Genomic DNA, 14,117 nt, shown 5'->3' on the forward strand with positions numbered 1-14,117 from the left:
GTCTGCATCAGGACAGCCATCAGATTGTATTTACTTCTATTCATCACAATTTTGTATAGCCAAAGCCCTTGGATTGTTTGAAACAGGTTGTTCTGAATCACAACTCAGCTGCCTCCTTGCCACCCTTAACGATATCCATTTACAAAAGTCACTAAGTATATTGGGGAGGTGAGATAATGCCTTCCCTCTTCTCTCATAATGAACTCCACCTCTCATTATTAGCCACTCCCTGCCAGCCCCTTTTCTCTAGCAGAGAAGGCAGAGATGACATCAAATCTTTTCTCTGGCTGACTAGCAGAGAATGCTAATAATTGGGGCTGTCTGCTCCAACTCATCCAGGAAAGCAACAGCTTCTACTAGCCTGAGGCCTACACACTTGAGTCCTCCCTTGCCAGCTATCTGAATGAGCCAGGATAATGCAAGAGAGTTAAATGTGATTGTCATGCTTAAGCTAAGAGTCTAACGCATTTATGGAAAGAGAAATCAGATACGATGGACACATTTATAAAATGATTATACATCCCTTGCTCTGTCAAAGCTTAGCTGTATGACCTGGGCAAGTGTGTTAAACTGTGATTATTTTCAGAAAAGAGATCACATAAATAGGGCACCTCCTTACTCAACCAATCTACTCCCTGCTTGTTGCCAACCACACCTGCTCACTTCATGACAAAAAATATGATTTTAAATAAGTAATTAGCTCCTATTATCCTATGAAGCCAACACAGCAACAGGAGAGCTGGATTCTGTTCTGGACTACCCATCATCAACATACTTATTAATTAAGAGTCAAAGTCTCCTGTGAGTTTCATCAGAGTAAACATGGGTGGCAGATATCATGGCTCAGGAAGGCTGTGCCTCTCCAAACAGTCAGATGTGGCCCCGTCCATGCTCTGCCTCCAGACTCCCCCTCCTGCTTCCCGCTCTGTGGCTCCCCCAGTGTATTGGCCCCAGATTGGGCTGCACTGCCCACACTCCTGGTTGGGGAGATTGGAGCCACGCTGCCTGCTCACCAGGTGCTCCAGGGCTGGAACTGCACCGCCAGCCCTCCCAGATGCTCCAGGGCTGAGGAGCCTGCTGCCATGCCATCTTCCCTTCTGACGCTCCGTGGCGGGGGGGGAGGGAGCTGTGGCCGTGGCGCCCACACTCCCGGCACTCCGGGGCTGGGGCCACACCGCCTGCCCTCTTGGTGCTCCGGGCTAGGAGTGCTAGCTTGGGGCGGGGGCCAGCAGCTGCGGTGGAAGGGCTCTGGGCTCCAGTGGGGAGAGCAGTACTTCGGGCCAAAGGGGCCAGACTGAGAGCTAGCCTCCCCCAGCCAGCGGTTCACACACCTCCCATGAGTGTAAATCTAGAGTAGATTAATTAGATGTGATATATGCCATCATGTGCCGCAATGCCCCTCTGCCATGTACATGGGTCAAACTGGACTGTCTTTACGCAAAAGAATAAATGGATACAAATTAGATGTCAAGAATTATAACATTCAAAAACCAGTTGGAGAACACTTCAACCTTCCTGGTCACTCATTAACAGACTTAAAAGTGGCAATTCTTCAACAAAAAAAACTTCAAAAACAGACTCCAACGAGACACTGAGGAACTGGAATTAATTTGCAAATGGGACACCATCAAATTAGGACTGAATAAAGACTGGGAGTGGATGGGTCACTACAAAAACTAATTTCCCCATACTGTTACTCAAACCTTCTTGTCAATTGTTTGAAATGGGCCACTCTGTTTACATTGGCCTCATTACCACTACAAAGGTGATTTTTCCTCCCTTGGTATTCTACTGTTGAGAATAGCCCACTTTCACTTTAATTGAATTGTCTCATTAGCACTGACCCCCCCATATTTTCATGTACTGTGTATATATACCTGCCTACTTGTTTTTCCACTCCATGCATCTGATGAAGTGGGTTTTAGCTCACGAAAGCTTATGCCCAAATAAATATGTTCGTTTCTAAGGTGTCATAAGTACTCCTCGTTTTTTCATTAAACTCAACACTGAAGAAACAGATCAACATTTGCTGCACATTTTCAAATGCAATGTGTTTAACTCAGGTTACAGAGTAGTGTAACTTAACTGCATTCTAACTATATTTATCATACGCCTCAGCTGCACCCAGCTTGCTGGTGATAGTGAGCAAGTCAGAAAGAAAATCTCTGAGGGTTTTGTCCTGAAATCTTACTTCAGATTCTACCTGTGATCTGAAAGGCAGGATCTGAAAGGGCTGGCAAAAACCTATTCATTTACCAACTGCGCACATATTTGGTGTGAAAAACATCAAGCCACAAACATGAAATGCAACTTTTATTTCAGATCATTAAAAAGGAAAAAAAACACACCAAAACTGTGTCTCAGTTTCCCCTTCTGTCAAATGAATAATCATACTTTACAGGGACTGCTGTGAGGGCGAATAAATGTTTGTTAAATACTGAAATTCTACGATCGAAGGAACTATGGAAGTTCAAGGTCTCTGCTTTCTCCTTCTTCCTCTCACCTTCCTCCTTCCCAACACAACCAGATCCTTCTCTTTTCCCCTCACTTCATCCTGTCATTCCTTGGACTTCCAGCTTCTCCTCTGTGTGCAACACACCAGTACTTCTCCTACAGGATCCCCAATTCCATCTTTTTTCAACACCAAAAAAACCTTAAATAATAATTGGACATATACCAACCTCCTAGAACTGGAAGAGACCTTGAAAGGTCATTGAGTCCAGCCCCCTGCCTTCACTAGCAGGACCAATTTTTGCTCCCAAACCCTAAGTGGCCCCCTCAAGGATTGAACTCACAACCCTGGGTTTAGCAGTCAATGCTCAAACCACTGAGCTATCCCTCCCCCATCTTGATAATCCAACTTTTTCATGATACCTACCAAAATGCTCCATAGACTGTTGCTCGTTCTTCCCCATCAAAGGTAGGTGGCTTTGATGGGGGTCACATTATGAAAATAGAGGGTCTCAGCTCTGGAACTCTTCCTCTTGGGCATTGAGTAGCATCTCTATTCATATTTCACTTGCTCTGTGGTTCTCTCAAGCCAAAGATACCCCAGCATAATTGCCTCCTCCCTGCCATCGATATAGTGCTGTCTACAGCAGAAGGTTGGTCAGTATAACTGCGTCACTCAGGGGTGTGGATTTTCCACACTCCAGAGCAACACAGCAGAGCGTCCTGTGGCACCTTATAGACTAACAGACGTATTGGAGCCCAAAACACTTGCAACAAAGTTGCTACAAATCAAATAGTTTCTTAAATGATTAAATGCCTGGTTTAATCTAATGCAGGGGTTCTCAAACTTCATTGCACTGTGACCCCTGTCTAACAACAAAAACTACTACACAGTCCCAGGAAGGGGGACTGAAGCCAGAGTCCACCTGAGTCCTGCTGCCCCAGCTGGTGGGGCTCAGGCTTTGGCTTCAGCCCTGGGGCTCAGGCTTTGGCTCCAGGCCCCAGCAAGTCTAATGCCAGCCCAGCAACGCCATAAAAACAGATTCGTGACCCACTTTGGGGTCCAACCCACAGTTTGAGAACTGCTTATCTAATGTTTTATATAGTCCAGCCTGTAGCCCTGACAAATATCACATAGCAAGGTAACTGGAGAGGAAATTTTTGGTATTTATTAAGATCTCTGGACAAAAAATGTCTTCTCTCAGTCTTCTATATTCAAATGCCATGATGAAATCAGGCCCTCCAAAATAATGAGACTAGCTTAAAAATTACTAGATTTTAAAGAATGCTACATTCTGGGTTCTTTTTATTTGCATTCCGAGTTTTGAATCGTTAAAAGTCATTTCCCTGAGGCTAGAAACTTACTTCATAAAAAGAAAGAAAAAAGAAAGAAGGACATAATGTGAGAGTCACAATAAAATCATGAAAGTTGGCAACATTGATGCGCTTAGAATGGGTGCACTCCAAATTTCATATCAGTTTCAGAGGTGTCACTGTTCTAGCAGCAGGGGCCGGTGCAAGGATGTTTCGTGCCCTAGGCGAAACTTCCACCTTGCGCCCTCCCCCTCACACCTCTGCCCTGAAGATCCCCCCCGCGGCAGCTCCCCCCCTTTGCCCTGAGGCGCCCCCCTTGCAGCAGCTCCCCACCCCCCACCCTCCGCCCTGAGGCACCCTCCCGCACCTCAGCTTAGGCGCCGCAAGCCTGGGAGGTGGGAGAAGTGAAGCAGCCACAGCGTGCTTGTGGAGGAGGTGGGGCACGGGTGATCTGGGGTGGGGAGTTCCCCTGCGTGCCGCCCCCCCCCCTTATTTGCTGCAGGTGGCCCTCCCCACGCTCCCCTGCCCCAGCTCCCTCCGCCTAAATGCCGGGGGCGGCCGAAGATCCAGCCACCACGGTCGCTGCCAAAGAAAATGGCGCCCCCCAAATCCTAGTGCCCTAGGCAACCGCCTAGGTCGCCTAAAAGGTTGCACCAGCCCTGCTAGCAGCATTCCTTGTTAAACGTCGGGAATATCACTGGAATCAGTAATACCTCTAAAACAAGAATGAACTTTTGAAACGTGTCCAGTGTACTTCCCCATCTCATAAGGCTGCTGAGGATTAATTAACTGATATTTTAAAAATGTTTTGGAGATGGAAACTGATATATAAGTGTTAAAATGCTGTTACTGGCAATAAAAAAAAATGCCTTTCCAATTCTTGACCCTATGTCTGTAATGAAGAAAAAAGGGCACAAAAGAAAGCTTCTAAGTCATGGCCTAATAAGTTAAGAGAAACACTGAGTCAGCTGTATGCATTGGCAGGAAAAAAGTATACAAAGTATTTTGGACAGAACTGAGAAATCAGTCAGCAGTTTTAGTCTTTCCTTGATCTTGCAAACTGGTATTCTTCACAAGCAGGAACCCACTGAACAAAGTAAATAACTGAATTCAACAAATATACTACACTGTTTCAATGGTATATATGGTATTGCATGTATTTCTTCAAGCATTTTTAGGTCTAAAGTTTAGAAAATAGCATTAATATATAACAGCCTTTAATTCTGTACATTACCATTAATTAGGGGTATAAAGCTTTTACAATTTTTAATTTTATTTACATTGCCCCAAACTATCTCTGCAAGTGAATGTAGTTCCCTCCCTCAGAACAGATCCACATTTCTCAAGCATGGAGCTAGTCTGGCATGGGGTGACCTTTGGTCGCCAAACCACAGCCATACAGTACATGGCCCCCTAGGACACGAGTGTTCCAGATGGCCATTTTATTTTTGGTCTCAGTAGGAAACCAATACATGCCCTGCCTATCTAACTTGCAAACATTCCCTCTGCAAACATTTACAATCCATGCATTTTTCTATCCAATCACTCAATGTGCCTTCTAGTCACACTTGTGCCTATAATACATTTCTGTTAATTGGTTCATTTTCATTACACACAGAACTCAGGCATTAAAATAGAGTGAAACATTTTACAATCTGCAACCCAAAGCAGCACAGAAACCATAATGAATTCACAGATGTGATTACCTTCTCCTAAGTTAAAAGCATTACTTCAGAAAGGTCATTTCATAAAATGGGTTGATTTGCTGAAGAATGAACATACCTCAGCTTGTCCAACAGCCAATCCTCCAGACGAACTCTTGTCAGCCTGGTTCAAACAAAGGGTTGCTTTAATTAGTGAAATATTACCAACTGATGGGGCAAATTCCAAAAATACTTCACTACAATTAGGAAAGCTTTCCTTCTATTCATTACTACACAGCATTTAAGAAATAATATTTAACCCCTTGACAGCCATATAGGTATACCTTTAGAAAGCCCCATGCAGTCTCCCCCAACTGTCTCTCACAATACCAGCTATCGTGCTGTGGAAAAATCATTGCTGCATCAGAAAGGCTTCTTGCAGATATTAATATTATTAATTACAGTTTTCAGTTTCTATTTTTATTTGTATTTTTGGCTCCTTTCCAAAGTGTAACTTCCCAGAAAATTCTTTCTTTACAGGTTTATTTATACAGAAATTTTGACCCCATACATTTGACCAAAAATGGGTTGCTTCATAGCAATGCAATAAGCACAAGAGGTTTTTTGGAAACCTCATACTGTTTTTAATACAGTTTCATTAATTGTTCCTACCTTGTATGTAATCATCTACATCCTGACACATTGGAGAAGACCTCCATGTTAGACTGAATGCTTATCTCTCTCACCAACAGAAGTTTGTCCAATAAAAAAATATTACCTCACCCACCTTGTCTCTCTAATATCCTGGAACCAACATGGTTACAACTCTACAAACATATATTACATATGCCCTTTACAGCCAAATTTACAAACATAGGCACTGAAGCTCTGCATGCATATTCATCCTCATTGCATGTGCATGTGCAAACACGTGTTGGCTTGTTTTAAGATTAAGCTAAAGTGTCGTTATGACATACCATGGCTCATAGTCAATATAAACCAATCATTCCTAAATAAGGAGCTTACAGAGAATTAAGAGGTATTTAATATTATCCTTACTCTGCTCTTTAGCAGCTCATGCCTGTATTTAACTGACCCATATCTTTGGTCAGAAATTATGAGTCTTTTAAATGGCAATGGGTCAGATCCTGCTCATTTTTCTTATGCAAGATGTCCCACTGACTACAATGGAACTATTTATGTGAACAAGGCTTTGACTCTTGGAACTCATCTTTTTCAGTAATTCTGATCCTATGTGAGCAAGATACCTTATGAATTTTTCAATGAAATTACACCTTAGCTGAACTATTCCTTTTATAAACATTACCCTGTAATTTGCTCCTGTCTTTCTATTTCCTGTTATTTATTGTAGCCACAGTTTATGCTATATCTGGATGCCTTTAAAAACTGATTTTACAGCCAGCATCTTGTTGTATAACCTATGGCAAGGTTTACTTATCATCTAACTTAATGTTCTAATTTTCTACAATCTCAACCTGTTTAAATCCAACAATTTACTTTTTCTAAGAAAAGGTAAGTCTCATACATATGTCATCTCAGGAGGATGTGTATTTGGTTTTGCATTATAAGGGTCATATATTTACATTAGTTGTAAATTTGTTCTCACAAACCCCACTTTTGTAGATATAAGTGGTTACGGCCCATATTTTGACAGTCAATGGGATTTAGGTTCCTAAATGTCTATGCCACTTTTGACAATAAGACTTAGGATCCTAACTCACTTAGGATGCTGCTATGTTGAACCCAGCAATGCCTAAATACTTTTAAAAATCTGCGGAACATATAAGAGAAAACAGGCATTTTTGCAGACACAAGTTGAAAGGGAGCAGCTGATAACCTAGCCCTCTAATAGGGTTTTGTTGTTATTGTTTTTAATAATAGCTTCATATGAATCTTCAGCAGCCCAAGCATCACTGAAAGTGAAATTTTGGGACCTAAGTCCTTTTCCCTGCAAAGAATGTAATAAAGCCAATATGTGTCCTTTAAAAAAAAAGCTGAAACTATACAGTTGTATTTCAGCTTGATAACAATCGGTAACTATTTTATAGAATAGTTAAGCAATGTGTGTGTGACTTCTCTTAGTCCATTGGACTTTCTTCAGCTGTTAACACGTGTGTGAGTACAGAGCAGCAATTACCAAGCCACACAGAACATACTAATGCAAGTTTAATAAATAATAATTATCCCTTGTAACTCATTAAACCAGTGGTTCCCAACATTTTATAATGATGGCAAGCCATCTGTGGGGAATGACCCAGCATCTCGAGATTTAAAAGCATAAGCCTCTAGTACTTGAGTCAAAGAACCAGGTCTAATATTTAGAAGCAACAGCTGACTCATAAACCTCTATCAGAGTTCAGCCACTAGAGGGTGACAAAGAGCCATACTGTGGTAGAATGGGTTAAACATCTGTAGTGAGTCTCTCTCTTAAAATGGCTTAGAGGATGGATGTTTCCTTGTGCCCATTTGCACCATGCCCTGGCATCATTATCTTCTTTTTCTTCCCAAATAAAGCCAATGCTGTACAGAAATCAGTTCATCCCACCTACAGACATATAGCATGAAGTGCAAATCTGGCAGCCATATTGAGCCAGCAACTCTACACAACTGCTCTTAGTAGAGGGGGAAGGGCACAGTGCCATATTATTACAGGGGGTGTTGAGATAGATAGAATGCAATTACTCATGTTGGAATATGGCCAGGATACTTGGCCTAGAACAGCAATGCTCATTAAAAGTTCTAAGGGACCTTTAATACCCAAAGAGATAGTAGCAACATTCAAAACAAAATCCCCTCAACTACTACAGCTGAAATTTATAATCAACACAGAAATTATTCAACTGGGACCACAGTAAAAGAAAGCTTATTCATTTTAAAAACTGAGGTACTTTAATTTCTTCCTGAAAACCTGTTCTGGAATCAGTTAGGGTAACAGAAATGTGGAGTGCCAGTCATTAAATTCTGCTATTTAATATCTTCAGCGTCAAATGCCCACAACTTAACATCCAGTAAATAAACAGGCTTACCAATTTTCCATTGTGGCATGTTGTACACGAATAGTATTTCAAAGTATAGAAAATAATGCACACAGCTATGCCTTTCTGAAAGGAACCACTAAGGAAAAATATGAATCAAAATCTGCAGTACCTGATAGCTAGTAATTCTGAAGCACAACTCTGTGGTAAATTCCATAGCTAAGACATTCCAGCATACAAGGTGCTCTACCTGTTTCTTCGGATAATTTTAGTCAATTCTGGTTCAAACATCTGCTTGACACATGAACCATTTAGGGAAAGAGGAATATAATATGCTTGTCATCCACAAATTTCAAAACCCTTAAAAGGGTAGATGAAAAAACTGAGACACAGGTGGGTTTAAGCTAAATATTTCAAATGTAAGTACCTAACGTTAGGCATCTAAATAAAATGACTGATTCTCAGAGATGCTTAGCATTCAGTGACTTCAAAGCAACTCGCAGGGACTCCCATGCAATCTTACATCACTTTTCAATGCAATATGTATTCTCATGATTAATGACTTGTACTGCAGTAAAAACACTCCAAAACTGGGATTCGCACTGAGTTTAAAAGCAAGCTAAATAACACAAGGTGTAAATCATTTTATTTTCCGTGCATATAATTCATTGAAAAAACACCTGTCTGAATTTACTAAAAGCTATCAAAATGTTACTATTATACAGAATACTGCATCAGTTTCAAACGGGAGTTAGAGGGGCGAGACTTACTGCAGAATCAGTGTCCCACATACCACAGAATACATAGCACCCTGAATGCAATGAACATTTTTCAATGGTCATTTTATAACGAACCCATGGCCAGATCAGGAACTCTGCTGCTCTTTCTCTGACAGCATTTTCCTCTCTGCTTTGGAACTCAAGCTCAGCAGACAGAGAAACATCTTCCTGCAGGCAAGAATGAACAATCTCGCCCAATTACATAGCCATGTGTGGGCTATGAGCAATTTTCCAAACATAAAAGGCAAAAGGGAATTTGCTATCCATATATTAACAAGTTAAAACATGCCACCTGCAGATGGAAGGGATCAAAGTGTCTATCTGAGTCACCTCAAAATTAATCCCCTCCAGGAATGTTTTTCTCTCACTGTGTTCCCCCACACCCTCAAGAGCAGAAAGCCAAGCTCAAAGAATGCTCCCAGCTTTTTTACACAAATATGATATTCCCTAATATACCACACCCTCTTCTTTCTGTAAAATAATGTTTTTTTCTCCCCCACAATCCCCAAACACACAATACAGAAGAGGGCTGATTTCATATTTATTGTCTATCAATCATGAAGCCATGTTTTGTCAGAAAAAGATTCATTGCAAGTTTCTGTTGGGAATGGCATTTCCTTGATAGAAAGGCTTTCTTCATCATAGGACAGATCACACTCTGGTTGCAACTTGAAAATTCTTCCACAGTGCAGAGAAGATGGACAAGTAAAATGTATTGCAACCTTTAGAAAACAAAATGCAAAATGTGGAATCCTTTTTACAGACGTAAATAAAATGAGTGAATTTGATCAGGGCAAAAATGTAGGAGGTAAAAAGAAAAAATAGCCAGCCAGTATGATGTGTAGACTTAATATCTATGTTCAGTGAGAAATTTACTCCTGGGCAGAGAAGACCAGGTTAAAACGTATACATCATTGAAGCTCCATGTTGAGGGTTTAAGTAGAACCGGAATGTTGCACAAGCCTTGCACTGCTTTCTCTGCAAATGGGGTGGACTTCACACCCAGTGGCCAAGCTGAAAATAATATAATAATAATTATGATTTGGATGGGGGCTTGGAGAGATGTATCCATTCTTTTAAACCTTAGACCAAAAGCAATAGTCTTCAAAATAGGCGTAGGCAAGTTTTTACTGTTCCCACAGACTGCCCAATTCTTCTCACACTGAAGCAGGAACAAAACATCTTATATACATTTTAGTAACTGGTGACGACAAGGCCAGTCCCAGGTGTTTTGTCTCCAGGACTAGGGTTGCCAGCCCTCCTGGATTGTCCTGGAGTCTCCAGGAATTAAAGATTAATCTTTAATTAAAAATTATGTCATGCAATGAAACCTCCAGAATATGTCCAGCCAAAACTATCCAATCCGGGATGGAAAACGTTTTCGGTGCTCCCTCCCCACCCAAAAGGCACAAGCAAATAAACAAAACAAAACAAAAACATCAAGATTTGGATCCCCCAAATGTTGACACTAAGGGCAGCCACCGTGATGACTCACCATTAAGACCAGTGACGAGCCAGCAGCAGCACCCCTTCTACTTTCAGTGTCAGCATGCTACTGAGAGTCTGAGAACTGCGTAGGAGAGAAATGTCTCCTTCTGTTTATGATCTTTACTACTACTAATAATAATTTGTATAACAGTAGTGTCCAGAGATCAAACTGAGATTGGGCCCCCAATGTGGTCTGTACTATACCAACTAAAATGCAAGGGTTTTTTAAAAAATGAATTGATCCTTATCCAAAATATATTTCTGCTTTCAAAAAATTTTATGTTTCAACAACTGGCTTATTTTTGAGTAAAAATAGGCTAAACGTCACACAATTTTGATACAATTGGACTAATTTTGAAAAATTGGAAGGAACTGCAAAAAATTGTGGTTTTTGAGGTTCTCTCATTACATTTCCAGTATTTCTTCCTTCCTTTCTTCCCCTTCTCTATCCCCCCTCCCTCCGGTAAATAAACAAAGTTCTTTAAAACAACAGTGCTCAGGATAAACACTATTTCAATCATAATCACTCCATTTTAGAATTGCTATGTTTGGCATCAAATTAAACAACTCTGGAGACCTTTATTTGTTCACAATACAGGTAACGCATCCATAGCATGAGTGCCAACCTCCCCCACTAAACACTGATATCGCCTTTTGTTTATATTGATATGATAACATCATCAAAAGCAGTACTTAGAGCCTATTTTCATAGCACTTTTGGCAAGAGACACAAAAGTTTATTAGGAACTGGATGGAGGCCATGAACTTCTTTCATATAGGCCACTGAAGAGCTATCAGATGGTAATGACTTGGGCTTTATGTCCATTTCAGAGCCATAAGTATGTTCCATAATTCAAAACAATTCATAAACATCAGAGTTAGATCTAAACGTTAAAATAAGAAGCACACGAGATTTAAAACATCTGAGTGTTGTAAAAAAAAAAAAGTAATAGACTGTTTACAGTGGATTCTGCTTATTAGCAGCCCCTCAGCTCGGCTGCCAGCAAAAAGTTGCTATTATCTGGCTGTTGCTAGTAAGAGGAAGGCAAGTTTGAGAGGCAGCAGACAGGGAAGGAAGTGCTGGGACGTGCTGTCCCTGGCTGCAGCCTTGCAAATCTGCCTGCAGGGAGGATGCAGCCTGGATGCCAGGGCTTTCCCCTGGCAGCAGGGGCTCTGGGGGCTCACTTACCCTCTCCAAACATTAGGGCTCAGCACATCTCAGTGCTTCCTTTCCTGCGTGCAGTCTTCTGAGAGGGCACAATCCAGAGAGTACAGAAAGAGGTACGGCGCAGTTCCAGCATCTGGGCTGCAGATCTTCCTATCCCTGTCCCACTACTGCTCAGCCTACAGCCTCCCCTCCCGTCTCACCACCCCTTACCTCCTGTGCAGTCCCTGCACACAGGCCGGTTTGCTAGGCTGTAGCCCCAGAAGGAAGCACTAGTATGGGCTGACCACCAGCTGCAGGCAGGTTTGCAGGGCTGCACTTGGTCATACACCAAAACAGGTCCCAGCACTTTCTTCCCTGGGTGCAGCCCTGCAAACCTGCTTGCACGGGGTGCTCAGCACATCTCGCCACTTTCTTCCAGGGCTGCAGCCTTGCAAACCTTCTCTCAGGTAGAGCCTTTCTTCCAAAAATTGTTGCTAATAACGGCCATGCTGTTGCCAATATCCAAATCCCATTAACATTAAAATCAATGGGACAGGATTAGTTCCCAGATAAATGTTGCTATTAACCAGAAGTTGTTAATATCTGGGTTGCTATTAAGTGGAATCTGCTGTACTTGTTCTAGGTAAGAAGGAATGACTCACAGGAACAGCCTGTGTTACTATCCAAATAACATCTTTTATTACAAATAAGGAACAACAAATATATTCAAGAAAATCATGACCAGTTCAGCAATATCTATGTCACTAATGGTAAAATGTCATCATCAGCCAAATGTTCTTATGCTCATTGATTAGCACTTTACTCTTAGAGTAGCCTCACTAATGAGGACTCAACCATAACAGCTTCTTACAAACAGTTCACCCATCTCTAAGCATAGGAATAAGCAAAATACTTGCAAATATTTAAAACAAGTAAGAAAAGCTTGCTTTCCCTTCAGGGAAGATGGGGTTTCACAAAATAAAATGCTCGTAAAAAGATGATATTCATATTTGCCAGCTCTTAATCTCCAAGAAACACAAACACAGCATCAGAGGGGTAGCCGTGTTAGTCTGGATCTATAAAAGCACCAAAGAATCCTGTGGCACCTTATAGACTAACAGACATTTTGGAGCATGAGCTTTCGTGGGTGAATACCCACTTCGTCAGATGCATGCTCCAAAACGTCTGTTAGTCTATAAGGTGCCACAGGATTCTTTGATGCTTTTACAAACACAGCAGTACAGGCAGTCATCATGATGTTCTATGATCCCAAAGGGCCTCAACAGCTACATTTGCCTGGAATTTTATGTTCAAGCTCTCACACAGGTTGAAAGTATTACAAAAAAGTTCTCGCTCCTTCCTTCACTCAGATTCCATACAGCTTCTATGTTGCTTTTGGCAATTAGTATTTTCACTTTTCCTCTCCTATTTTTTTCCCAGTGAATACCTTTTCTCCTGCTGCAAGCTGTTCAAACATAGCTAAAGCAACCTGGAAAGTCTCTGCACCTTTAGGCCACTAAAGCATTCTCTGAGGGTTCAGATAATTCATTCAAGTGAGTGAGAGAGTTTTCCCACTTTACTCCATCCCCAATGGGAGTCACAGCAGTATGAAAGAACTACATCACAGAGGAAGAACATTTTGGACAAGCACATATCAACTAGAGTTAGGCCTGAATTCAAACTTCACATCTGAATACCTGAACTTTAGGGTGTATGAAATCTGGATTCAAATTCTGTAACTAATGTAATTTAAAAAAAAAAAGTGCTACAAAAATCACAATATTAAGGAACAAATGTTTCAGTCTTTCATTACTTTTGCCCTGAGAGTTGTCAGCACTACTTACAGTACAAAGGAAAACTATGATTTGATCAGCACATGCCCTTCATTTCTCCCACCACTGAAGTACAATGAAGCAAGACATTCTATCTGCTTAAACAGTATCATTTCTTTCTAAAAGTTCTTCCCTCTGCAGCTGTACAGGTCAACACACCAGCTAGTCATCAGGGATTTGCTTCAAACAACTGTAATGGTACCCACATGAATGAGTCAAAGACAAAGAAAGTGAGTTCAACGGCTGAAGAATAAGCCTACTATACTCTAAACGCTAATCAGGCAGAGCCCTACTGTGCAAATAATTGAGAAAAGTACCTGTAACTGAAGAAGTTATGTGACAGCTAAGGAAAATAAATATATTCCAGGATGTATAGGAATATAATGAAATACTATATCATATAATAATAAAATAATTTGCAAAAATGTGTTGCTCTCATCTGAATTTCTGAAATCATTTTACAAAGA

General features: G+C 41.2%; 1 protein-coding gene across 3 annotated transcripts in view; it reads right to left on the reverse strand.

The window, feature by feature from the left end:
- Positions 1 to 14,117, reverse strand: part of TNS3 (tensin 3) — a 413,597-nt gene that overhangs the window by 297,933 nt on the left and 101,547 nt on the right. For all 3 annotated transcript variants that reach the window (XM_050937640.1, XM_050937639.1, XM_050937643.1), the window contains exon 2: positions 5,548 to 5,592. In XM_050937640.1, the coding sequence (XP_050793597.1) occupies positions 5,548 to 5,592 (45 nt within the window). The remainder of the gene's footprint in view (positions 1 to 5,547; positions 5,593 to 14,117) is intronic.

This window comes from Gopherus flavomarginatus, chromosome 2 (assembly GCF_025201925.1).
Source record: "Gopherus flavomarginatus isolate rGopFla2 chromosome 2, rGopFla2.mat.asm, whole genome shotgun sequence".
In the NCBI taxonomy this organism is placed as follows: Eukaryota; Metazoa; Chordata; order Testudines; family Testudinidae; genus Gopherus; species Gopherus flavomarginatus.